At 41.9% G+C, this 24639-nt stretch overlaps 1 protein-coding gene across 1 annotated transcript in view; it reads left to right on the forward strand.

Annotated features, from left to right (window-relative positions):
- The window catches only part of Sgk1 (serum/glucocorticoid regulated kinase 1), a 117366-nt gene that overhangs the window by 31861 nt on the left and 60866 nt on the right, over positions 1-24639 (forward strand). The window contains exon 2 of the mRNA XM_028777343.1: positions 10818-11030. Coding sequence (XP_028633176.1) covers positions 10818-11030 — 213 coding nt within the window. The remainder of the gene's footprint in view (positions 1-10817; positions 11031-24639) is intronic.

Raw genomic sequence — 24639 nt, forward strand, 5'->3', positions numbered from 1 at the left:
TACCCAGTTCAATGTTTCCTTGTTATTTTGAGAAAAGCTCTCAGTCCAGCCTTGAAAGTTGAAGCTAGCCTTGAACTTCTGATCCTTCCATCTCTGCCCCCCAAGTGCCAGGATTATAGGTAAGTACCACCACGGCTGATTTATGTGGTACTGGAGATCCAACTGGGGCATGCTAAGCAAGCATTCTACCACCTATACTATAGCCCCTACACAGACATACCTGATTTTTTTAAACCTCCCTTCAAATGTCTATGTCAAGGGAAGCCTAAAGAAAAGCCCGAAGCTCTATCCATAGACAGGGCTCATCCCTAGGTCTCGACAGCGCCTGCTCAAATTCCTGCAGAACACAGTACAAAACCAGCTGTGGTGAGTAGCTCAGTGTTTCAGTGTTCCAGCCTCGTGGAACGTGGTCCCTACCTCTGTCTTCTCATTCAAGCACACCTCCAAGGCCAGCCATCCCTGGATAAAGCATGCCTTTATCCTCCAAATCCTCTGCCATCCTCTGCCAGAGTTAGAAACAGAGTTAAGCTCTGGTCAGACTATGACTCTCTTGCCTTGTGAGTGACTCAACAAGAAGGAAGATAGGGAACAGGCTTGGAAAAGGGCACATAGAAGGAGCTTTGTAAATGTCCCGCGAGTGAGAGGCAGCAGTGTGGCCATCCTCTCAGAGTTCACCCACTCAAAAGGGAGATAGACAAGTAACAATGGCTATGTGGTTTTTCCATTTGAGCAAGTAAACCCTCAAATCAGTCAAATGTTGATGAGAAGCTAAATGATTGCTTGATTGTCCTACGTGTATGACTAAGTTCCACTTCCAGCAGGGTTCGATGGAAGATCAAAGGACATGGGAAGGGGTTGGGTACACCAGGGAGTTTATAACCTAGCATCCTTGGTGTTACAATAAGTATTATCTGGGTTTTCTACCCTACCTTAGATCATTTAGTTACTAAATAAAAGACACACAACCATTATATTTATAATAAGACTTGCAGCATTAGAGCTAGGCAGATATCAACCCTCTGTGCTAGTTTGTCTACTTCCCTGTCAGTAATCTGAAACATCACTTGTCATGTTCTGCCTAAGCCCCTCCTACTCCAGCAGGCTGGTCTTCATGGCCTTGTGCTCATGATCCATCTCCCCAAGGCTCCTTTCTCCTCCTTCTTCCTCCTCTCCTTGTGGTCTCTGCCTTAGACCCCAAGCCAGGGAACCAAAGACCTCCCCCCCCACACACACACACCTCTCTTCTGCACAGCTACAGTCTGCAGGCATCTTTATTAACCAGTAGTTTTAAATTAAAGAGCAACATTTGCACAACAAAGGCTGGCATATTTGAGAATTCACTCATCTTGAGACAACTAGACCTTGGGATACAGAATTTAGCATTACAATACATAGCAACAGACCAAACCTCTACAATTTGGCATTCCAGACTATGATATCCAGGTTTTACCACTGACATGGGTGTTTCTGTTCCTATGACATCTGTTAGTAAGTGATGACGTCAGTTCAGCAGACTGCAATCAACATTTTAAAAGAGGGACTTGAGTAGAGAATGCCAATGTATTTCATACTAAAAACAAAGACAAAAAAGAAGTCACTTGGCATGGTAGGCAGCAAGTGTTTTGGTTACAAATGCATGGACTTTCCTATAGGGCATCTAATGGGACTGAGAGGCTGAGCAGATGGCTCAGTGAGTAAAGCGGTTGCCACACAAGTAAGAGGACCTGAGTTCAGGTCCTCTGTATGCACTTAAAGCTGAACACAGTCGAGCACATCTGTAACATCAGCATATCAACGGGGAGAGAGAGGGTAAACTCAGGTCAACCATTCTTGAGTAGGCAATAATGAACAAGAAATTGTATCTCAAATAAGGCAGAAGGTGGGGACCAACAGGAGACATTGCCCTTTGACCTCTACACATGCACCATGTCATGAATGTGCACACATAGACAGATTTAAAACAAAACACAATGGGAAAATTAGCACCACCCTCACCAGCAAGATTGCCTATCGCATTTGGAAGGATGTTATGGTTCTAGAGGACAGCTTCAAGCTGCCGTGTCCATCTTGTTTTAAGAAGCAAGAAGAATTAGGAGGCAAGAGGCAGGTGGATTTCTGAGTTCAGCCTGGTCTACAGAGTGAGTTCCAGGACAGCCAGGGTTATACAGAGAAACCCTGTCTGAAAAAAACAAAAAAACAAAAGCAAAAAAAAAAAAAAGAAGAAGAAGAAGAAGAAGAAGAAGAAGAAGAAGAAGAAGAAGAAGAAGCAGCAGCAGCAAGGAGAAACAGAATACTGCCGGGCGGTGGTGGCGCACACCTTTAATCCCAGTACTTGGGAGGCAGAGGCAGGCAGATTTCTGAGTTTGAGGACAGCCAGGACTATACAGAGAAACCCTGTCTTGAAAACAAAAACAAAAACAAAAACAAAACAAAAACAAACAAACAAACAAACAAACCACAAAAAAAAAAGAAAGAAAAAAAGAAACAGAATACCAAGATGAGAGCAGTGCCTGGATGGGAAAGGGCAGAGACTTGAGAAGCAGTTGATAGCTTTGATGAGCATCTTGCACTGCCTTCCATCCCGTGGCCCTTGTTCGGGCCTTATCTCTTTTCTCACTTTTCTGACTCAGATGCTCACATTCTCCCGAAGCCTGTGCCACATCAATAGTTATCTAATAACCCGGCTCTCCTGCTGCAGTCACTTCTCCTGCAGAGACACCTAGTTGCCTCATGACTCACTCTTCCTATCTCTCCTTAAAAAACAGTGGGCAGGAGAGATAGCTCGGCAGGTAAAGGCACTTATGGCCAAAACTGACAGCCTGAGTTTAATTTTCCAGGACCCACACCATAGGAAACAACCAACTACTCCAACCTCCACATAGCCTGCCACGACAGGACCACATCCACACACATCCGCAAGATAAATGAATGTAACATAAAAATTAAGAAAATTAAGTTTTGACTTTCCTTTCTTGTACTTGTCTTTCGAATGCCCCATATAGATCTCGTCTCTGCTGACCCCTGTACTGGAAATACAGGCCCTGGAAATGGAATGGAAATGTGCTTTCTTTTTTCACCTAGCCTTAAAGATTTACTTTAATCATCACTGCCTTTAAGAAGCCTTCCCTGGTTTCTCCCAACTGGGGTAAGATACCTACTATCATTTATCCCATGATACAGTGTAAAACTCTCATGGAATAAAGCTATAATCTTAACAGTGAATATCAACCACTGACGGTGCTCATCAGGGCAAAGTGCTGGGCTGACATGATCTTCTCTTTTAATCCTGTGACAGCCCCAAGAAGAGTTTATTAGTCTTACAAAGGTGGGAGCCGAGTTCTGGGTGTGGCTTTGAGCTTTCCCAACTAAGAGAGTCTTCTGGAGTACATTTGTTAAATGCTTGTTCCATAAGGAAACACAGGCTCCCCTCAGTCTCTCTCTGAAATGCAGCCAGAATCCTCTTTTAAAGGTCACACGTTTCTTTCTGTCCTTGTCTCAGAACAGCTGCATGACAGTCACTGGCTTTTAGTGAAATGTCCCCCTCCCCTTTAAAAAGTTGCTGTTTGTTTTGTTGTGGGTTTTTGTTTTAGAGGTCCATGTAACCCAGGCTAGTCTGAACATCCCTGTGTAGCAATGACTGTTTTGAGCTCCTGATCCTTTTGCTTCAGCCCCCTTAGTGCTCGGACAAGCAATGATACCAAGACGAGTTCTGTTGAATTCTTTAAATGCTACACAAGAAAAAGAAAGATGGTCCCAATTTAAAATGGTCAGACTTTAAATTTTCACATTTACTCCAATACCAAATTCATGTGCACTAGTATGAGAGAGTTTGAGGTAAGGAAATTAGGACTGTTTTTCTATGAAACTTGGCTAAAAATAGAAAAAGTTATGGTGGTGGTAGGACAGGGATGCTGGAACAAGGCAGAGTTTGTGGTGTAAAGGGGCTGTTTTTTAGTTTGTTAGCTTTTAGAGATATGTAAAAACAACATGTTTACTATGTTTAGAGTTACTAGCCTAGAAGAAGAAAGAGGTTAAAAATACTGGAAGAGGAATTTCTTGGAGGGATAGGAGTGGAAGTTCTGAAAGTTTGTGGATTACTGAAGAGGAGTTTAGGTTGTTGCTCAGAGATTGGCACAGCGTCTCTTTTCTTCTTGAGTCTTGTTTTCTAATTCCCAAAGCAAATAGCACATACTGACCCTTATAGATAGTAGTCACAGTAATTTCCTTTTCTTTCTTTTCTTTTCCTCCTCCACCTTCTCCCCCCTTCCTCTTCTTCATTTCTTCTGCCCAAGATAGGCTAATTCAAAAGAAAGGATCAGTCCTACAATTTTAAGAAATAATAAGAACTTTATCTCCATTTCAAAACCCTCATATTAATGAGTTCCTGAGCTCTGCCTACCACTGATTGAGGGGGTGATATTTTAGTGGAGTCAGAAAAGGACCTTAAATTATGGTGCTTGGCATTCAAGGCTAAGACTGTGTGTGATGTGTAACACTCACAACACACTGTAGTGATTCTGAGGGTCGTGCTTCTTATGAGCTACAACATGGAGGGTGGTACAGAGATGTGTCTCTCTCCCTCCATCTACTCTCTTCCTTCTAGACCCTCGCCAGCTATCCCCCAGACCAGCCCTGGAGAAATCCAAGGTTAGATCTTGGGAATCTAGAACAGGATGCATGGGAAGGACTGGGAAATCCCAAAGGCACGGACAGCTGGGGAATTCCAGAGTCCACTCAGTCTTCTCAGGATGCCTGTTCAGGGCAGGTACAGCTGGCTATATAAGGGACAGAACTAAATGTGGCGTATATCTTATCTTGATAGGGGATCTCAGCAAAGCTTGTGGACATCCATAATCATAATTTTCATTAAAAACAATAGTCCGCTTACTATTTTATTTATAAGTCCATATTGCTTATGCCTTAAGAGAAGCCAAGTAGTGAATCTCATCCTTATGGTCCACAGACACAGAAGAAATAGAAAAGCAAATCATGTGGTTTTGTATAAGCAATGATGATGTTCAGAGGAAAAAAAGTTGTATGATTAGAAGCTATCACTGAGGTAAGGAGATTAAGTTCATGTCACTGCATTGTCAGAGTAGGAGTCGTGAGAGAGTATATATCCCTAGTAACCTGACTGCCATTCGGTACCCAGTCTGCAGGTAAATGCTTGGGGGTTGTGGGGGGAGGGGAACATGTCTTCCTTTTATAATTGCCTGAATATTTTCACTAGAAAACTGGCTTATATCAGGATTAAAAGGCTTTTATAAATGTGTTTATTTTTTATTCTTTGCTTTGTTTTGTTGTTGAGGATTTAGGAATTTGATTAGGTTTTGTTTGTTTAATACAAGCTCTTTCTGGGTCCCCCAGGCTGGCCTGGCACTCATAATAGCCCAGGGCAGCCCTACACTCCTTCCAGTCCTCCTGCCTTAACCTCCAAAGGGCTGGGATCCCAGGCACTACCCAACTTGGGAGAATTGTAAGTTACTATAGCGGTATATAGACAGTAGGTTTTCCTCGATAAAAGGGAGCTTTTCTGAAATTACAGTTGTTTCTACCTCTGGTTCCCTCGGCTTTTGAGGAAGAGGCAGCTCTCCTTCCCAAAATCCATCCAGAGACAGGCTCCACCGACTGGGATCACACAGAAGGGCCGACGAGCAATCCACTTTCTGCATCAGTTGATAATATCATTATCAACTAAGCCATTTTATATGAAGAGTAATATCTGTTTACTATTACATAATAGGAAAAAGAACCACAAGTGGAAAATCCCTAAAAACTGGCCAATCTTCTTAATCGTATCTGGCAACTCTCCAAGGGGACTGTGGCTTCTGGATAGTTTGTTTTGTTTTTTTTTTTTTACCCCTTCAAATAAACTAATAAAAACCAAGGCAGACTAGATTTAGCAAAGAATGATGTTTAGTGTTTTACCTAGGCACTGCCCAGAATTCTAGCTATGGTCTGAAGCTTTAACTCCAGTCTCCAGAGATAGCTGCCTTCTGGTTCAATTTGGAACTAGACTCCTCCAAGCCTCCAGCGAAGGAACTCTTTGTTTTAAATGGACGTCTTCTCCTGTCTGGTCCACATTTGTCTACGATGCTCTTCACAACTGTTGTGGAGCCCTGAGTAAAACGAGGCCCAGGTGGCCACACAGCCAGGGCTGCTTCTGTATCGGCCATTCACATCTCTAAGACACAGCTGTCTCCAGCTCAGAGCCATTGTGGCTGGTTTCTGAGGGTTCCCAAAGCGATTCACAACTCTCCCTCCACCCAAGCAATTCAGCTCCAGCTGCTGAGGAGCACAAGGGGCGGGCTGCTGCTTGAATTCCCTAAGGGCCTGAGGGAAGCTCTCTGCTCAGCAGTTTTAGAGGGCACCTTGCCCAGGCTGCAGGGCTGGAGACGGAGCCTGTGCATGTATTCACATCTCACGCCCCAGCCACTCTCTAGGGATTTCTGAGGCTAAAGTAAATACCACAAACCCTGTCCTTAATTAAGGCCCCATAGAAACCACTACGAAGCTAAAAGGCTACTGAAAATCGTCCACAAGTAACTTCAAAGAACATACTAAAGCCAGAGTGAGCGCTAAACCAAGAAAAAGCATTAAACTATCTCCATTCCTGCTAGAAAATGTCAACTTTGTGATGTTTTTCTTTGATACTCCTGAACAAATAGATTACTTCCTTCCCTAGCTACACTCTCTGCAGAGAGGTGACCATATTCTCATTAAGATCTGGAATGGCTTGATTTGTCAAGAGTGCCTTGGCATCCAGGACCCATCCTCACTGCGCCCACAGCAGACTGATTTAAAACAACAGACACGTCTGCTCTTGGCACATGCACAAATCGTAGATTTCTCTTAGCTTCAGAGAAAGACGTGCAATGGATTCAAAGAATCAATGCTGGGCAAATGGAGGACACACACTTCCCAAATAAATCTGCACAAGCCATTGCCTTCTTTTGCTTTCCTGGAAGCTGTGGTTGGCTTTCCATCTCTAGTTTCTGTGTTTGGGGCCTGGCTGCCCTCCCTGAGATGCAGACCTGGGGATGAGCCCACTCATGGGACACCTTGTAGCCACAATTCTGCCTTTACTGCCCAGTGCTTTCCTTAGGTTGGTGGAAATAGGGACCTTCAGCCCCCGCAGAGCCCGCTCACAACTCCTGCTTCATGTTCTGCCTTATATACCAAACGTCATGTGTTTCATAGGAGAAATAATATGTCCTTCTAATAAATAAACGTACGCCTCAACTTATAATTGAGCATCCATAGAGGCAAAGGGAGATTTACACTTTCAGAATCTGAGAATAATTGTAGTCAGGCCCTGTGACTTGTGAATAAAATGGAAGATGGATCTGTTCTCATCTTGTTCCTCGTCCCTGCAAAGCTAAATTGACTTGGTAAAAGAGAAAGCCAGAGGGAAAAGATTAATTTCAAATTCAAGTTTGGAAATAAAGCAGGAATCATTACCAGCTTCAAGCTCAAATCTTTCTGAAGAAGAATAATAAAAAAATATTTTCCACTGGGCAGTGGTGGCCCACGTCTTTAATCCCAGCACTTGGGAGGCAGAGGCAGGTGGATTTCTGAGTTTGAGGCCAGTCTGGTCTACAGAGTGAGTTCCAGGACAGCCAGGGCTACACAAAGAAACCCTGTCTCAAAAAACAACAACAAAAAATAAACCAAAACAAATCTGTCTGAAATAAAACGTAGTTATTTCTAGATTGATCAGAAACACATTTGGAAGGCTGGGGACATAGCTAAATGGTAGGGCATTTGCCTAGAGTTCAAGGGGCCACAGAGTTAATCCAGTCTCTACTATGACCTAAAATGCCAACACAAAAACATACTTGAGACTAGATCAAGAATAGAGATTCTGTTCTGGTCTCAGAGTCTTAGGTTTTAGACTTCTACTCATGATGCAGACAAACTACTTCCTTTTATAATGCTGGAAACCAAACCTTACACAGAAAGGTAAGCACACCCCACTTAGCTGTACCCTAAGCCTTAACATTTTTATTTCTCTCTGTGTGTGTATGTATGATGTGTTTGGGTGTGCCTTGTGAGTAAGTGTGCCTGTGTGAATGTGACTTGTGAGTGTGCATGTGTGAGTGTTCCTGTGTGAGTGTGCCTTGTAAGTGAGTGTGCCTTGTGAGTGTGTTTTGTGAGTGTGTCTGTGTGAGTGTGCCTTGTGTGAGAGTATGCTTTGTGAGTATGGGCACATCTGTGACAAAGCATCCCAGTTAGAGGACATCTTTGGTATCAGATCCTCTCCTTCATGCTGCTTATGACAGTTTCTTTTTGTTCTTTGCGGCAGCTTAGTTCAGCCCAGCTTCTGGGGAATCCTCTGTCCTGCAGTCTCAGCTTGCTGAAACCCCTGGGATCACACACATGACAGCCACCAGCTTTCCGTGGGATCTGGGGACTCACAGTCCTCATAGCCACTTTCCCACACATAATGAATGCCTCTGAATACTCCTACTACGATGCTTATAGTGCCCTGCCATATGAGAAGTACTCATGGAAACAACCCGCCTTTTAAACATCATGATAGTACATTCAAAATAGTATTCATTTATTTTATGGTTTAAAAAATACTTTTGAGACATGATTTTTTGTTTCGTTTTTGTTTTTCTAGACAGGGTCTCTCTGTGTAACCCTGGATATCCTGGAACTTGCTCTTTAGACCAGGCTGGCCTTAAACTCAGAGATCTGCCTGCCTTTGCCTTCCAAGTGCTGGGACTAAAGGTGTGCACCACCACAGCCCAGGTTGAGACTTGATTTTATAAAGTCAAGGTTGACCTTGTTAAATTTATGATCCTCCTGCCTCCCAAGTACTGAGATTGAAGGCATGAATACCTGCTAAGACTCCAAAAATGATAGTTTGAACAGATGTTGAAAAGAATACAGGGCTGGGGGTACAGCTTAGTGATGGAGCATTAGTCTAGGAAGGGTCATGGGTTGGTTCACTACCAGCCACTCAAGGAGCAGAGCAGGGAGCTTGGGGAGAGGCATGAGAAGGACAGGAGGGGAGGGCAAGAGAGGGAAAGTAGGGACAAAAACCAGTGACAGAGAGAAAATAGAGAAGGGACACTAGAGTTTTCAGTCAGGTATGGTGGTGTCAGACTACACTACAATTCCAGTCCTTGTACAACTAAAGCAAGAAGGTCACAAGTTTGAGGTCACCTTGGGTTATATAGAAAGATCTCTCAGAGAGAGGGACATGAGAAAGGAAGAGAAGGGAAGGAGAATGAGAGAGGAGAGCAGACACATCAATAAGGCAAATAAAGAAAATTTAACAACACAAATGTAAACAAATAGAGAAATATGGTTTTAATTGCTTAAGAGCCTTATAAATGATAAAATTTTTCCCTAAGAAATGAAAGTATAGCCCAGAGCAGCAATTATGATGCAACCTAACATTTATAAAAAAAAATAAATATAAAAGACTGTGTGTTGTGAAAGGGGGAAAAAACCACCCATGACTCTAACAGGGAATACAGCTGTGTCTATTATAGTGTAAACATTTTACTGTTAGCATTCACTGTTACAGACTTTTGACAGAGGAACATTGAGGTTGGCTCCCAAGAAGCCCAGGCTTGAACTGCCTATAAAGCAAAGGCTGACCTTGAACTTGTTCTTCCCAATTGTAGAATTCCAAAGTGAGCTCATGCTCAGTCTCATCTTCCTCCCAGCTATTGAGACAGAATCTTACTTTGTAGCTCAGGCTGGCCTTAAAGGTGGCTCCACCTGCCTCAGGCCCCCAAGTGGAGGGACGACTGCACATCCAGTTCAAATGTTAGTTACTCACACTGGCCTGGAACATACTCAGTAGCTCAAACTGGCTCTGAACTTTTTGTATTCCTGCCTCAGTTTCTCAAGTAGCAAGGATCGCAGGGATGAACCAATAAGCCTGGCTACAATTCAGGTACATCCCAATCTACAACTTCACTGGGGAAAAAATGAGATTTTATAATAGTGAAAAATATATACTTATTCTTGTCTTTGCAAAGTGCTGGAATTAATAGTGTGCATCATCATGCCCAGTAAACTTACGGTGTTAAAGGCTTGTTTTTATTTCTTAGTTCTGTGTATATAGGAGGCAGAGAGCATGGGTACATTAACGAGGGGCTTGGGGAGGTTTGCGCATCCTCTGGATCTGAAGGTACCAGCAGTTGTGAGCTGCTCAATGTGGAAGCTGAAAACAATTCAGATTTTCTGCAGAAAACAGTCCAGATTCCTAACTTGGTAGCCATCTTTCCAGTACCTGGCCTTGGGACTTCTCTGATCCAGCCCCGCTTCCTGTTCCGTCAGCTCCTGGATTAGAGTCCTAGCTGCACACACACTTACGCAGCTACTTGTTCTGATGCCTTACCCACCATGGTGGACCGCATCTAAGTACGCTGTAAGCCAAGATAAACACTTCCCTTTTACAGTGTTAATTTTAATAATGAATTTTAATGTTAATAAAAATAGAAACATTATCAGACTGAGGCCCTAGCTTGGTAGTATAGTGTTTGCTTAGCCTGCACGAAGGCCTGCGTTCAATTCCCAGAGCACAAATAATAACAATAGGGGACAATGAAAATGTTGTAATTGTTACAACACGAGAGGAAGTAATCATTATCTTAAGCCTAGAATTGAAGAGATGCCTGGAGAGGTGGAAGAACAGTCAGCATGGACGGGCTTAGAAGAGATGGTTGGAAGGACTGAGACACTGTAAGACAAAATTTTCCTCTTCTCAATCTCTGTCTCACCAAATCTCCCAGCAGCATGCTATAAACAACCACCTAAGCAAATGCCTCTCTTACTCTCTCCTGCACTCTCAGGTACGAAGATGGATCAAGAGCCCCATGGTCAGCATGGACAAGCATCAGAGCCCCAACCTGAAGTACACTGGTCCTGCTGGAGTGCATCTTCCTCCTGGGGAGTCAGACTTTGAGTCCACTCTGTGTCAATCATGCCTGGGTGACCACGCCTTCCAAAGGGGTATGCTTTCTCCAGAGGAATCCTGTTCCTGGGAGATCCAACCTGGGTGTGAAGTAAGTTCTTAATTTTGCTGGGTGCCCATTCTTCTGGAAGAATCAGAAACCTTGTTCTTGTGTTCATGCCAGAGGTGCCATTTTTTTTTAAAAAAATGTATATTCATAATGCTTTTAAGGAGGAAATAGGTTTTGTTAGACTTTTTACTTCCTTCACCTTTTTTCTTTTCCTCTCTTCCTTTTTCTCTTCCTTTTCTTGACTAGGTTCTCAATATGTAATGCTGGTTTGGTCTGGAACTTACTGGCCTCAAATTTACAGTTCTCCTTCCTCTACCTCATGGATAAGATCAAAGGTCTGCACCATACACCTGTTGTGCTTTCCTCTTTAAAAATTATACTTATTTATTGTGTGTGCGAGTATGCACATGTACATGTGTGTTTGTGTGTGTGTGTGTGTACTTGCATATGCACCTTGAAACACATATGGAAGTCAGAGGATGACTTACATAAGTTTCACTCTCCACTGTGTGGGTCCTGAGGAGTCAGGTCAGTGGGCTTGGATAAAAGAGCTTTAACCCACAAAGCCATTTCACCAACCTCCTGCTGTATTATCTAATTTAAAAAATCAAACTTTAATGCAGTTTGGAGCTTGTAGGAGTATTGTGCAGAAGGTACAAAAATTTTTCTATAACTTACATTTTGCTCCCTGTGCATAGCCTCGTTATCCATATCCCCCAACGGATAGACATATTATCATTACTCAGCATTGTAGTTTATGTTGGGATTAATTTGTCCTTGCTGATGGGTTGAGACAGGGACTTATTATGTGTCCTAGGTTGGCCTTAAGTTCCTCATCCTCCTTTCTGGCCTTCTGAGGGTTAGGATCATACCCAGGTGCCACCATACCCAGCTTTAGTTCATCCTTGGTGCTTTGGCAACTGTGTAATAATGTACAGTCAGGGGCATGTGCCATCCGGCAGAATAGCATTACTGTAGTAAAAGATGCCCTGTTCATCACTTACTTAAAGACGGAGGATTAGAGTAAAGATATATTTTTAACTTGTAATTTAATTAGGCTTATATATTTTATAAAACATTATATAAAATCTATATGTTCCTCTCATTGTCTTTTTTGTTCATTTGTTTTATTTGTTTTTGAGACAGGGTTTCTCTTTGTGTAGCCCTAGCTATCCTAGAACTCAGATTATCAGTCAGGCTGGCCTTGAACCCACAGTGCTGGGATTAAAGTTTTGTGCCAACACGGTCCTTCAATTAGACTGTATTTTACTCTCAATTCAATGATAATGAGCCCTACGGTGGTATTACATGTGTTTAATCCCAGCCCTTGGGAGGCAGAGGTAGGTCAGGGCCAGGCTGATCTATAGAGCTAGTTCCAAGGTGGCCAGTGCTACACAAAGAGAAATCCTGTCTGATGATGATGATGATGATGATGATGATGATGATGATAAACCAGTCTAAAAAATCCACCATTATAATAAAGTACAACAGTTGCAGATCGTCCAGTATGTGGTTTCAAGCCAGTGCACCACCAAAGGGTTACTTCAGCAATCACGGTCACTCTCTTTTGAAGATGATAAGCATTTCCCAGAGATAAAGGACTTCTTCTAGATGTTTAAATATTGAAAACATGGACCCTTAGTTCTTGACCCTGGGACATCATGCAATGTCTTCATGGAAAAGTCATCCCTGTCACTTACGAGAAGGAATCAGAAGACAAAGCATGTATGAACCACTCCACAATCTGTAAGGTTCCCTGCAAAGGATGATTGTTGTAAGTGCTGGTCTTAGTTGGTTTATGAACTGACTAATCATAGGAGTCAGTCTCTGACTCAACTCAGGACTGGCCACAAAAGGCTGATTTTTTTCTGATACTGAATGGTTATGGTTTTACCATCACAGTCTGTGGCCTGCTGAAGCAGTTCCGTCCATAGAGAAAGCTGTCGTTGGATGGCATAAGAAATAACAGGCCTGGCTGTGTTCTGACAGACTCCAATTTACAAAAATCTCATCCAGTCCACTGGCTAGGGTTTGCAGGTTCCTAGAGTTGGAAGCAGTTTAGCAATTCATCGGAGTGTGAAGAGAGGGCTCTACATATCCTACAGAGCAAAGGCCTCTAAGTATTTGATTCAGAGCTAGAGATAGATTAACTTCCACAGCAGAGGCAACAATAAACTAAGACTGGAAGGAACTTATGCCAACATTGTGCTCCGTCTCTCCACTCTGCCACGGAATCAAGGTGCATCAGTCTCAAATTTACACTACATCAGCTACTTCTCAGGAGGTCTCACTGGCTTCTTTTTAAGGTCACTACCAACCAAGAAGATACCTTTAAAAATTAAAACAGAGTTATAGTCAGGCAGTGGTGGTGCATGTCTTTAATCCCAGCACTTGGAAGGCAGAGGCAGGCAGATTTCTGAGTTTGAGGCCAGCCTGGTCTACAGAGTGAGTTCCAGGACAGCCAGGGCTACACAGAGAAACCCTGTCTCGAAAAAACCAAAATAAAAACAAAACAAAAAAAACCCAAAAAACCAAACTAAAACAAAACAACAACAAAAGACTTTCTACAGTGATGAACTGAATTAAGAGAACTGAATTTTGCCAGACAGTGATGGTGCACACCTTTAATCCTAGCACTTGGGAGGCAGAGGCAGGTGGATTTCTGAGTTTGAGGCCAGCCTGGTCTGCAGAGTGAGTTCCAGGACAGCTAGGGCCACACAAAGAAACCCTGTCTCGAAACAAACAAACAAACAAACAAACAAACACCAGAGTTATAGTTTGTACCTCTTTAGAAATAAAATAGAGAATCAGTTCCTTGAAAACACAACTCTGCCCTTTACATTTTTTGCCATATTTCTTATGCATTCATTGTATGTGATGTGTGTATGTCTATATGTGCATGCATTCCACCAAGCATATGTGGAGGTCAGAGGACAGGACAACCTAGTGGTTGTTTCTTTCCTTCCACCATGTGGGTTCTAGGAATCAAATGCAGGTCATCCATGACCTTTGCCTGATGAGCCCTCTTGCCTGCCCAACCCTGTTCCTTTTAAAGTAAAGCTGTGTTGCAGGAAGATGAAACCTTTGAAGGTTGCAGTGGAGATGGTGGTGCTTGTCACCAAGCCATTCTGCTGCCATCTCCTGTGTGGACTGTCCTAAGAGAATCACTAATTTAACTGCTCAGCACTCACCTGCAAAAATTAAAGTAGTACATGTTTGCCTTTGAACTTCTTTCCAGAACTGGCCTGGAACTCACAGATTGCCACCTGCCTCTGCCTGCTTGGTACTGACACATAAAGAAAGGCCTGCGTCACCACATCGAGCTGGGATAGGATTTTAAAAAGAAAATTCTTTTGCAAATGTAAATTTATCTGCGCAAACTTTATAGGGATCTATATCTTCTATCCTCATTATGGCCTAGGTCAGTAGGTCACGTTAGTCTAACAACAGCCTTCTAAACATCATACGATAGGTCTAAGCTAAGCCCTTTAAAGTCTCAGATTCTAGAGTGGGCATTTAATGACCTACAAATGAAAACAAACTCCCTTTGATGAATTTATAAAAAAAAATGAAAAGGGAGGTGGGAATGTTTTAAATAAAATAAGAAAGCAAAAATAGTTTTAAATTCCTTTATGAGTAATGATTTTTTTCCCCTGACCTTAAAAAAAATACATTCTAAACACTGCCTTTACAGGTGGATTTCTGAGTTCGAGGCCAGCCTGGTCTACAGAGTGAGTTCCAGGACAGCCAGGGCTACACAGAGAAACCCTGTCTTGAAAAACAAAAACAAACAAACAAACAAAAACACTGCCTTTAATGGCCAATGGCTGGTCATACTGCTCTTTGTGCAAAGTCTCCTCACAGTCTAGTTGGTGGCCTTTACCTGTGTTTTCCCATGGAAGAAACTAGAGTATTCATATTGCCACTAAATCACCCAAGAATAGCAATACTGTGATATCACTGGAATTGTTATCTAAAGGGAACTGTTTATAAATTAAACAGATCTTCCTGGGCATGAGGCAGGGAAAGATGATAACACAGTACTGGGGAAACTGGTACTGACTAATTAATGTATTCTGGCCACAGCATCAGCCCCAGAGTGGAAACTCAAGTGTATTGTTAGTGATGATGCCGTTCCTGTGTGCTGGGTGTGTGGGCACGTGCAGGCTTTGAGACAGGGTCTCTCTGTGTAGCCCTGGCTGTCCTAGAACTCACTCTGTAGAACAGGCTGGCCTCTAACTTAGAGATTCACCCGCCTTGCCTTTCAAACCAAGCAGTAAAGGTGTGTGCCACAAAGACTGGCATCCAAGTGTTCTCTCAATGAAAGCATGCCACGAAACACATTCACCAGCTCTGCTTTGCTCTATGTCTCCCAAGTCACCTTCAATGTCTATGGCATCCTCACCAGAGGGGGAGAAAAGAGTGCTTGGGGGTGGGGAAAAATCTGCAGTTGAAGAAAACATATGATTGGATCATGACAGCAGTCTGAATGGACAGGGTGGCTGCTCCCTCCTGCCGTAAATGACAGAAATCACTCATTTCTGTTATCCCTGTCCTGAAACAAGGAAGGTCATGGTATTACAGGTCAGTAGAAAAGTGTAAGAAACAGCAGGTGGGAAGGAAAGCACACTTCAAAATGATTACACAGTAAAATATCAAAATGGAGAAAGGCTTCGTGGTTGCATATTCAAAAGGAATACAGAGGAGGAATAGAGTTAGTCCAGGCAAAGTTTGCAACACAGGAAAGAGAGTTTAGCAGTGGAAATGTCAGATGAAAATGATACAAGATCAAAAAGTTGAAAGAATTAAATGAGGACATTTCATATCAATGAAGACCATTTACTAAGGGCATAAAACATTTGCACACAATATGACATGGACATATCTAGAACAAAAACTGATAGCCGTGCAAACAAATAGATGTCTGACCACAGTCAGGCAACATTTACTTCAAGGAGATGGTCAGAAGTACAGCTCCATGGTAGAGAGTGCTTGCCCAGTGTATATGAGGCCTTGGATTCAATCTCCAAGACTAAAAAGCAATGTAAATACTGAAAACCCATATAGAGAACATTAACTAAACAAACCTGCAATGGTGGTGGTGGTGAGGAGGCCAGTAAGCCTGGCTCCTTGGAGGGGGCAGGATCATGAATTCAAAGCCACCTTGAATTATAATGCAATACCTGGGGCTGGAGAGATGGCTCAGTGGTTAAGAGCACTGACTGCACTTCCAGAGGTCCTGAGTTCAAATCCCAGCAACCACATGGTGGCTCACAACCATCTGTAATGAAATCCGATGCCCTCTTCTGGTGTGTCTGAAGACAGCTACAGTGTATTCATATATAATAAATAAATCTTTAAAAAAAAAATTGCAATACCTGTTTCAAAATGAGTATAATAAAACAGTTGGCTGTGACTTTATATAGATTATGCAGACCTATGTGCATATGTTTGTATATAATAAACCAATAGTATAAATTATTTGAGGCGTGCATGGAACAGTTACAAAATCAGGCCAAAAATTACCTCATGAAGCATAGCTCATCAAATTCCTCCAAACACGAATCGCTCAATTTGATAAAATTAGAAACTGGGAACAATATGAAAGCTAACCAGCACCTCCAGCCAATTCACCCACCTGCAAGTCACAATCGTGCTTCCTATCAGCTCTAGGAGTATAGGAAGAGCAGGAAATTCAGAACTATTTTAAGCAGTTATAATACCACCAAGGAAACGTGCTTTGAAGCCTTCCATTTCTCTCTTTAAAAATAATCTCTGGCAGTATTGGGAAATGAACCTGCGATGTCAGACTTGTTAGGTGAGCGCTCTACCACCAAGCTGCCCCATTCTTCTATAAACCATCGTATTATCAAAAATTCCATGATAATATTGTGTTGGTGAAAATATTATTCGAAACAAAAATAGTTCTCAGAAGAGGTTTGTGCCAGTGCTCCTTCATTTAAACTGGTAACACTGTTCTGATGTAGTACATTGTATCTCCATATTAACCCTAAATATTTGCTTGCATGATAGTGGTTTCAGGTACAATAGTGGAAATGGTAGGAAGAAATGGAAATATAAGTGTCTAGCAAAATTGTTAGCCCATAGGAAATTAGTTATGACAAACCCCTGTGGCAGATGACACACAGAAGGTAAACAAGAAAAGGCAGATCATAGCATGGGAGTGGAAACCATAATCCCAGCTTTTGGGGTAGGATGGGGGCAGAAGGATCAGGACTTATTAAAGTCATTCTCTTCAGCTATATAGCAAGTTTGAATCTAGCCTAATATACGTGAGACTGTGTCACAAAAGTAAAATGGGAATAGGAGGGGACACTTGATGTGTCCCCAGGTCTATATAGCACTAGAAAACTTAGTTAATAAATTATTTTGTATAGATTTGATTCATTAGTGGTGGTGGGGTTTTTTGTGTGTGGGGGGGATGGCAGGTAAAGAATGTATTTGTATTTGTTTTTTTTTTTTTTGGTTTTTCGAGACAGGGTTTCTCTGTGTAGCCCTGGCTGTCCTGGAACTCACTCTATAGATCAGGATGGCTTCGAACTCAGAAATCCGCCTGTCTCTGCCTCCCAAGTGTTGGTATTAAAGGCATGTGCCACCACTGCCCGGCGAGTGTATTTGTGTTAAGAATTATTAAGGCCATGGATAGACAGACAGACAGTAGCATGGTGAAGGGTTCTGGGAATAGTTCAGGGTCTAGCACCAAGGACAGACAGCATGGTAAGGGCTCTGAAGAGAAAATCAGAGGTGAGGAAGGGGACTCTCTGCAGTAGCCATCTGAGGGTGGTTTCATAGCATAAGCAGGTTCTCTGATTCCCAGGCAGGAGGGAGAAAAGGGGGGAGGGAACAGGTTATGTGGCCACCAGTATCCTCTGATGTAAAATCACTTTCCCAGGTGAGAAGTCCTGCTACCTGGAGTTCTATTTGCTTGAGACTCATCGATGATGTTTTTATTTTTCTAGTGTCTGTCAGTATCTGCATGATGGGTGAGTCTGTGGCACACAGTCTGGCCTGAACGACAGCTGGATTCTAATGTTACATGCCTACACTTCCAGATCTTGTATAGTCATGAAAAAAGAATAGATGAATGGTTTTACTGGAATAGGAGAAGAGGAGATCCAAAGGAGAGTGGCATCCACTCAGTCTAACTTCTAAATTAGTATAGGGTTAGGGTGGGGCCTTCCCATCTAAAGCAAATAAAATCAGATGTAGGGGCAAGGCACAGCCTGGTAACTATACTCATGTGTCTAAGGGGTGTTACTGAGTCCACACAGCATGCTGGACAGTATTCTGAATGAAATGAACTGGCATGCAAATTAGCAAGGGTCTATCTGTGGATCCAAAGTCAGAACAGCTATTAAAAGAATAATCACAAATATATCAGAAAGAATTTTGAAATTGGTTTGAATTGGAGTTATTGAGAGAAGGGTAGGTATAGAGTTAATCTTATAGGAAGGCATCAGAGCAAGGAGGTCGTGAGGAAGGCAGACAGTCAAGGTCATCTTAATAGCGTTGCTATAGACCTCCTTAATGGGCAATCCTACTCAATTGTTCTTGAGTTTTGGAGCAAAAATGATACATCACATGCAGGGGAAAGTATTAGATTTGGCTGTTTAAATGGCTAAAGTAGATGTCTTGCTTAGTTTTGTCAAATTGACACAACCTGCAGCCATGTGAGAAGAGGGCAAGTCGGGTGAAAACTTGCCTCAATCAGATTGACCTGTGAGACACTATCTAGATTAGTGTGGGAGGATTCTGCCCACTGTGTAGCACCATTCCTAGGCAAGATGGCTCAAGATATATAAGAAAAAGCCATGAAGGTGACACATGCCTTTAATCCAGAGGATCTCTGTGAGTTCGAGGCCAGCCTGGTCTACAGAGCAAGTTTCAGGACAGCCAGGGCTACACTGAGAAACCCTGTCTTGAAACACACACACAGAGAGTCAAGGAAGGAAGGAAGGAAGGAAGGGAGGGAGGGAGGGAGGGAGGGAGGGAGGGAGGGAGGGGGGAAAGAAAAAGAAGCTTAGCATAAGCCAGTACACAAGTCAGTGAGCAGCCTTTTTCCATATTGTCTACTCCAGGTTCCTATCCTGACACTCCTTCGGGATAGACTATTAACTGGAAGCATTAACTGAACCCTTTCCTTCCCGAAGTTGTTTTTGGTCATGGTGTTTACCATAGTCACAGGAAAGCAGACTAGGGACAATTGCTCAGTATAGCTGTGGCTTTGGACCTGTAACATTTTAACTCTACATAAGTTAATGGGTTTGAGACATAGTCACACATGGGCCCCGATGACTGTGTAGCTGAGGATGGTTACAACTCCCCGTCCTCTTCTCTCCACCTCCCACATGCTGAAAGGAAAGGTATGTGCCTGCACACTCCACTACTTTCATGTTTACAGACTGATAAACGAACAGGAAATGTAATCATCTCTCAAACTGCTACAGCGATAGCTGCCTCCTTGGGATTAAAGTGGATTTGGAGGTCAGTCAAAAAGGACTTTGGCTTTACCTCTATTATCTGAAGTTTTAGGACCATATTAATATATTACTTATAAGTTTGTAGTAAATAGCACAGCTACCAGGGAACCCACCTGTAGAATGACACAGTTGCAATTCCACCATCCTGGGAGGAAGTCTGGCACCAGACAAAGGTGATCTCTCACCATGAAGCCATTCTACCCCGCAAAGAAAGTCTTTGGAGAAAATCGGGCTCCCACAGCACCCTTACTGTGCTAAGCCTGTCAGGGGCTTGCTCTGGCCCTGGGTCTCAGTGAGGTCCTAGCAATCAGGAAATCCAAGGCATTCATTTTCTCACGTCCTGGTGTCCTCCAGGGCCTTGCAAACATGAGACACAGTTGGTTTGCAGTATGTTCCTCCCCACCACCCCTTTGCCTTTATTAGTTGAAGCTGAAATTTTGCTCGTGCAAACTTTTCTAATACCAAATGGAGAGGCTAAGCAAAAACCCTCAGCGGCCCAGGCTGGCTGTAAACCTCCTACATTCCAGCAGCTGCCTGCCAAAAGGTTCAGGCTGATTCTCATTAACTCTACCCTCTCATATGGGATAGATTTGGCTGAGTGAGGATTTCCTCAGATTCCAAGGCTGTCTTTCCACTAAGTCGGCTTAGAAAGTGCTGACTCAGCAGGCAAGGCTGCGCATGCCTTTTTTTTTTTTTTTAAGTCTAATGAAGTCACAGTCTTCTGAAAGGAGCCTTGCCATGTCACTACAAACTAAAGAACTAACATTGAAGTTTTGACAAATTAAGTGTCAGGTCATGCCCTCTTCCTTCTCAGAGTTTATGAGAGGCATTGACTGAAGACTGTCTTTAATCAACTAATTAATTAATTAATTAATTAATTAATCAGACTTCACGCAGTTCAGGGCTGGAGTCTAAAAACTGCTACTTGCTCAGCTTCCTCTCCCTCTCCAGGATACCTGTGTTTACAAGTGTTCCTTAGATTCTGTCTCTGAATTACTGAGCTCAGGAGCCCAGCAAGTTTGGAAGGGAAAGTTTCCATCTTGGATTGACTTTTATGACATTATGAGTTTTTCTGATCTTTCCTCAAAAAATACTATAAAAACCACAATAAAATCAGCCAGATGGCTTTGAATGTTTTTGGTCTCCTTTAATTTATATCATATTTTTACGAAGGCTTGTATGAGTTTAAAACACACACACACACACACACACACAGAAACACACATTTCAAATTGCCCTCTTTGAAAGTTTTCTGTTTTTGATATGACATATTAGAGTCTCCGAGGAAATTGGGGTTGGGAAAAATTCTAAATTTGTCACCTACAGTTGTCACTGTTCCTCACGTATCTGCCCCGTATTTTTCTTGAGAAAGCCCTATCACAGTAAACAGAAGTTTTGAACACTGACAAGAAGCAAGTAGTCTGGTCTTGAGCTCATTTGTGTAGCTGAGGGTGACCTTGGTCTTCGGGTTTTCCACATTCTCACTTCTGGGATTACAGGCGTGGCCAGCAAGGCAGGTTTTCTATGGACCTGGAAAGGCAACCTAGGGCTTTGTGAACGACAGCGACTCAAGCAGCCTGGCATCTAAGTCACAGCTAGCCCACCAGTTCTCTTCATTTAAAATCCTAAGGACATCATAGGGAACACTTTTTGAAAAGCCATGACAAATGTTTTTAAAATGTCCTCAACAATGTTTGTACATAATTGCTATAAACAAAATTAGAGAAAAAAATCTTAACCCCAAAGACTTAACGATTCTTTTCTTTAGAAAAGCAGCATTTTAAGACTATTTATTGGACTGGAGAAATGGCTCAGTGGTTAAGAGCACCAGCTGCTTTTCCAGAGGTCCTGAGTTCAATTCCCAGCAACCACATGGTGGCTCACAACAATTTGTAATGGGACCTGATACCCTCTTATGTTGTGTCTGAAGTCAGCTAGCTACAGTGTACTCATATACATAGAATAAATAATAAATTAAAAAAGAAAAGATTATTTATCTAGTAAGAGGTAAAAGTAGAAACTCTACTGTTTTCTCTCTGAAGTTTTGCAGGGTTTTCCCTTTGGTTTACAGTCACCTGAGATGGCCTAAGTACCTGCTTAATTCAAGCACTTCTTTTTGGGTAAGAACCAGAAAAGGATTACCTTGCATGAGGAGCTCCTGCTATGAGCTGCTGGGGAGCTACAGTTTCCACTACCAGGTTTAATGTGTCTTTCAATATAAATCTACCTGATTTACACTATAACAGTTCTTCATGACCTTTTCTGTGATTAAAAAACACATGTAAGGTTTTTTTATAATCATATTATTGAAAGCTTTCAAACTAATCTAATAGTTTCTGTGTATGTATTCTCTCCTATTCCACATGCATGTTTATTTTGCACACAACTGTTTTTATTGTGTATGTATAATATAAACTTATCCTTTTCTTCACTTAACCTTTGGCACATTCATATGTTACAATATAAATTTGATGATTAGCATTATGGGTAATAGTCTACCAGACAATTATGTTATATAACCATAGACCCTAGGATTAGCACTTTCTTTTTTTTTTTTTTGAATAGGTTTAAAATTATGGGGTGTTTCTCACTTGGAATAATCTTAGGATAAGTTGAATCTTTGTATAAATTCCCAGGAATCTAGCGGTTTGAAGATAATAATGGTAATTCAAAAGCCTTTCCAGACCAATTTTAGAAAGAGCTGAATCAATAAAGGGGTGGGGGTAAGGGCAAAAAGCCTGCCCACTCTACAAATGAACCTACCCCACCAATGCTTCAGCTTCCTTGAAGAACATGTTTTAATTTTTTTGTCAATGATTCACCATTGATTTGATTTAATTAAAAAAAAAAAGGACAGAACGTTGTTCTATGTTCAATCTAGCATAGAACTCACTACATTGCCTAAACTGGCCTCAAACTCATGGCAATCTTCCTCCTCCTGCCGAAATCTCCCAATTGTGTTGGGATTATAGGTGTGAACCAGTATACCTGCCTTTGTATTTTTTTTAACTGACATTTTTTTTTTTAGATTTATTTATTTTATGTGACTATACTGTAGCTGTCTTCAGACACACCAGATGAGGGTGTCAGATACCGTTACAAATGGTACTGTTACAAATGGTTGTGAGCCACCATGTGGTTGCTGGGAATTGAACTCAGGACCTCTGGAAGAGCAGCTGGTGCTCTTAACCACTGAGCCATCTCTCCAGCACCTTTGTAGTTTTTTAATTATCAAAAATTTTAGCCGAGCGGTGGTGGTGCACACCTTTAATCCCAGCACTTGGGAGGCAGAGGTAGGCAGATTTCTGAATTCGAGGCCAGCCTGGTCTACAGAATGAGTTCCAGGACAGCCAGGACTACACAGAGAAACCCTGTCTCAAAAAATAAATAAATAAATAAATATTTTTTTCATTTTAAATGTGTTTTGATTCCATGTAGCAATCTCTCTCTCTCCATGTGACTGGGTTTTGTATTCACTTTTAACAGTATAAAATAAATTATTTCCACAGAGATCTAAGTTTTCTTTCAATCTTATCTGTGATAAGATTTTTCTTATGATCAGTTTTGGTTATTAAACTCACTGGATGAACTGTAACTTCTTTTCTCTTTCTAACAGAAGAAATGTGTATAAATGGGAAGCTAAATTAAGCATATTGTGCCTCTCACATAGACCAAGCAAGCCCTGTTCCCAACACTAGAGAGTCACATAAAAGGATTCTTATCCAGCTGTCTTTCTATCTGCCCCAGAGGCACATTTCATAAGCTACCAGATAACCAGGACAGTGGATTCCCTTTGCCATCATCCCAAGTTCCCCTCCTTTGGGCCCTGAAAGTCATCTCTTTGAGATCCAGCCCTGCCCGTCCTCAGAGGTCAGAGATGAGAATCTAGACAGCTCTTCTAAGAATGGGGAAGAAGGAACAGGATCCAGGTCACTCTTATCTCTTCAACCACCAAACAAACCATTTCTCTTCCAACCAAACAGGACAGACTATGATCAACTCAGATAAAAGAACATTAGGGCCAGGACTGGGGTGAGACATATTCAAGTTTGTACCTATGGATCTCTCCTGTAAATTCTATCCACCCCTTATGCCAGCTCTCAGCAATGAGTTTCGAAATAGATAAGAGACTCTATCTGGACTGATCAGGACATAAAGACTCTAGCTGCTGTCCCCTGCCCTGTTTCATCATCCAGCAGTTAATCTTGGGCTGAGATTTTGCTGCCTTTGTTTGTGTGTAACCCAGTCTTTCTGACTTCTAGGAGCTCTATTCATCTTAGGGTAGTCATTCCCTGAAGCTACATGGCTTTTTTCCTCTATAATAATATTGTTTTAGTTTATTCAAAATTACTTAGGAATACATAATTTTAAGATCATTAAAATTGTAAAAGAAGACATTTTACAAATTACAAAAAAGTACAAGAATTTAAGGAATAGAGTTGAGTGTAACTTTATGCTAATTGATTTTTTAAAGACGTTGTTTCTCCTTTTTCTCAAAGTTTATAGTTTTTGCTTGGACTGTGTATTAAAGTGATAAAGTTTAATTTGTCAAGGAGCCTCTCCAGTAACTATTCTATAGAGAGAAAGTTTTAGAATAACTAAAAGGGATTTGGGGAAAGACGTAGTCTGTATGTATATATGTATGCATGCATGTATGAGTATGTTGACATGGCCTCTCCCTATGGAACCAGCTGGGAGCCTGAAACTCACAGTACAGTCCAGACTGTCTTGCTGCAGCTTCCTGAGCCCTGAAATTACAGGCATGAGCCATCACAACCAGCTGCAGTAATTTAGTAAAGTAATATTTTTGTCAAATCGTTAATTCTAAAATTCGCCTTTAGAGACCTGGCAAGATCCTTCCTCAGATCTTTTAAAGGAGATGTCAGGTATGAAGTGCTGGCTGGAGGTGACTTCTTGACACTTCTAAGTCATGGGAAAGCCAATCACTTTCCATTCATTTTGTTTCTATAGAGAATCTAGGCTAACTCGTAAATTTTTCTGAAACGCATATCAGTTGATAGCGTCCAGAGTAAGTCAACCCTCCAGTTTTCATTTGTCACCAATATCAGATCATTTGTCTTTTCGAGCAAGTAATGAAATGAAATGAAATGAAATGAAATGAAATGAAATGAAATGAAATGAAATGAAAT

The sequence above is a fragment of the Grammomys surdaster genome, unplaced genomic scaffold (assembly GCF_004785775.1).
Source record: "Grammomys surdaster isolate TR1022 unplaced genomic scaffold, NIH_TR_1.0 280, whole genome shotgun sequence".
NCBI classification, from domain to species: Eukaryota; Metazoa; Chordata; class Mammalia; order Rodentia; family Muridae; genus Grammomys; species Grammomys surdaster.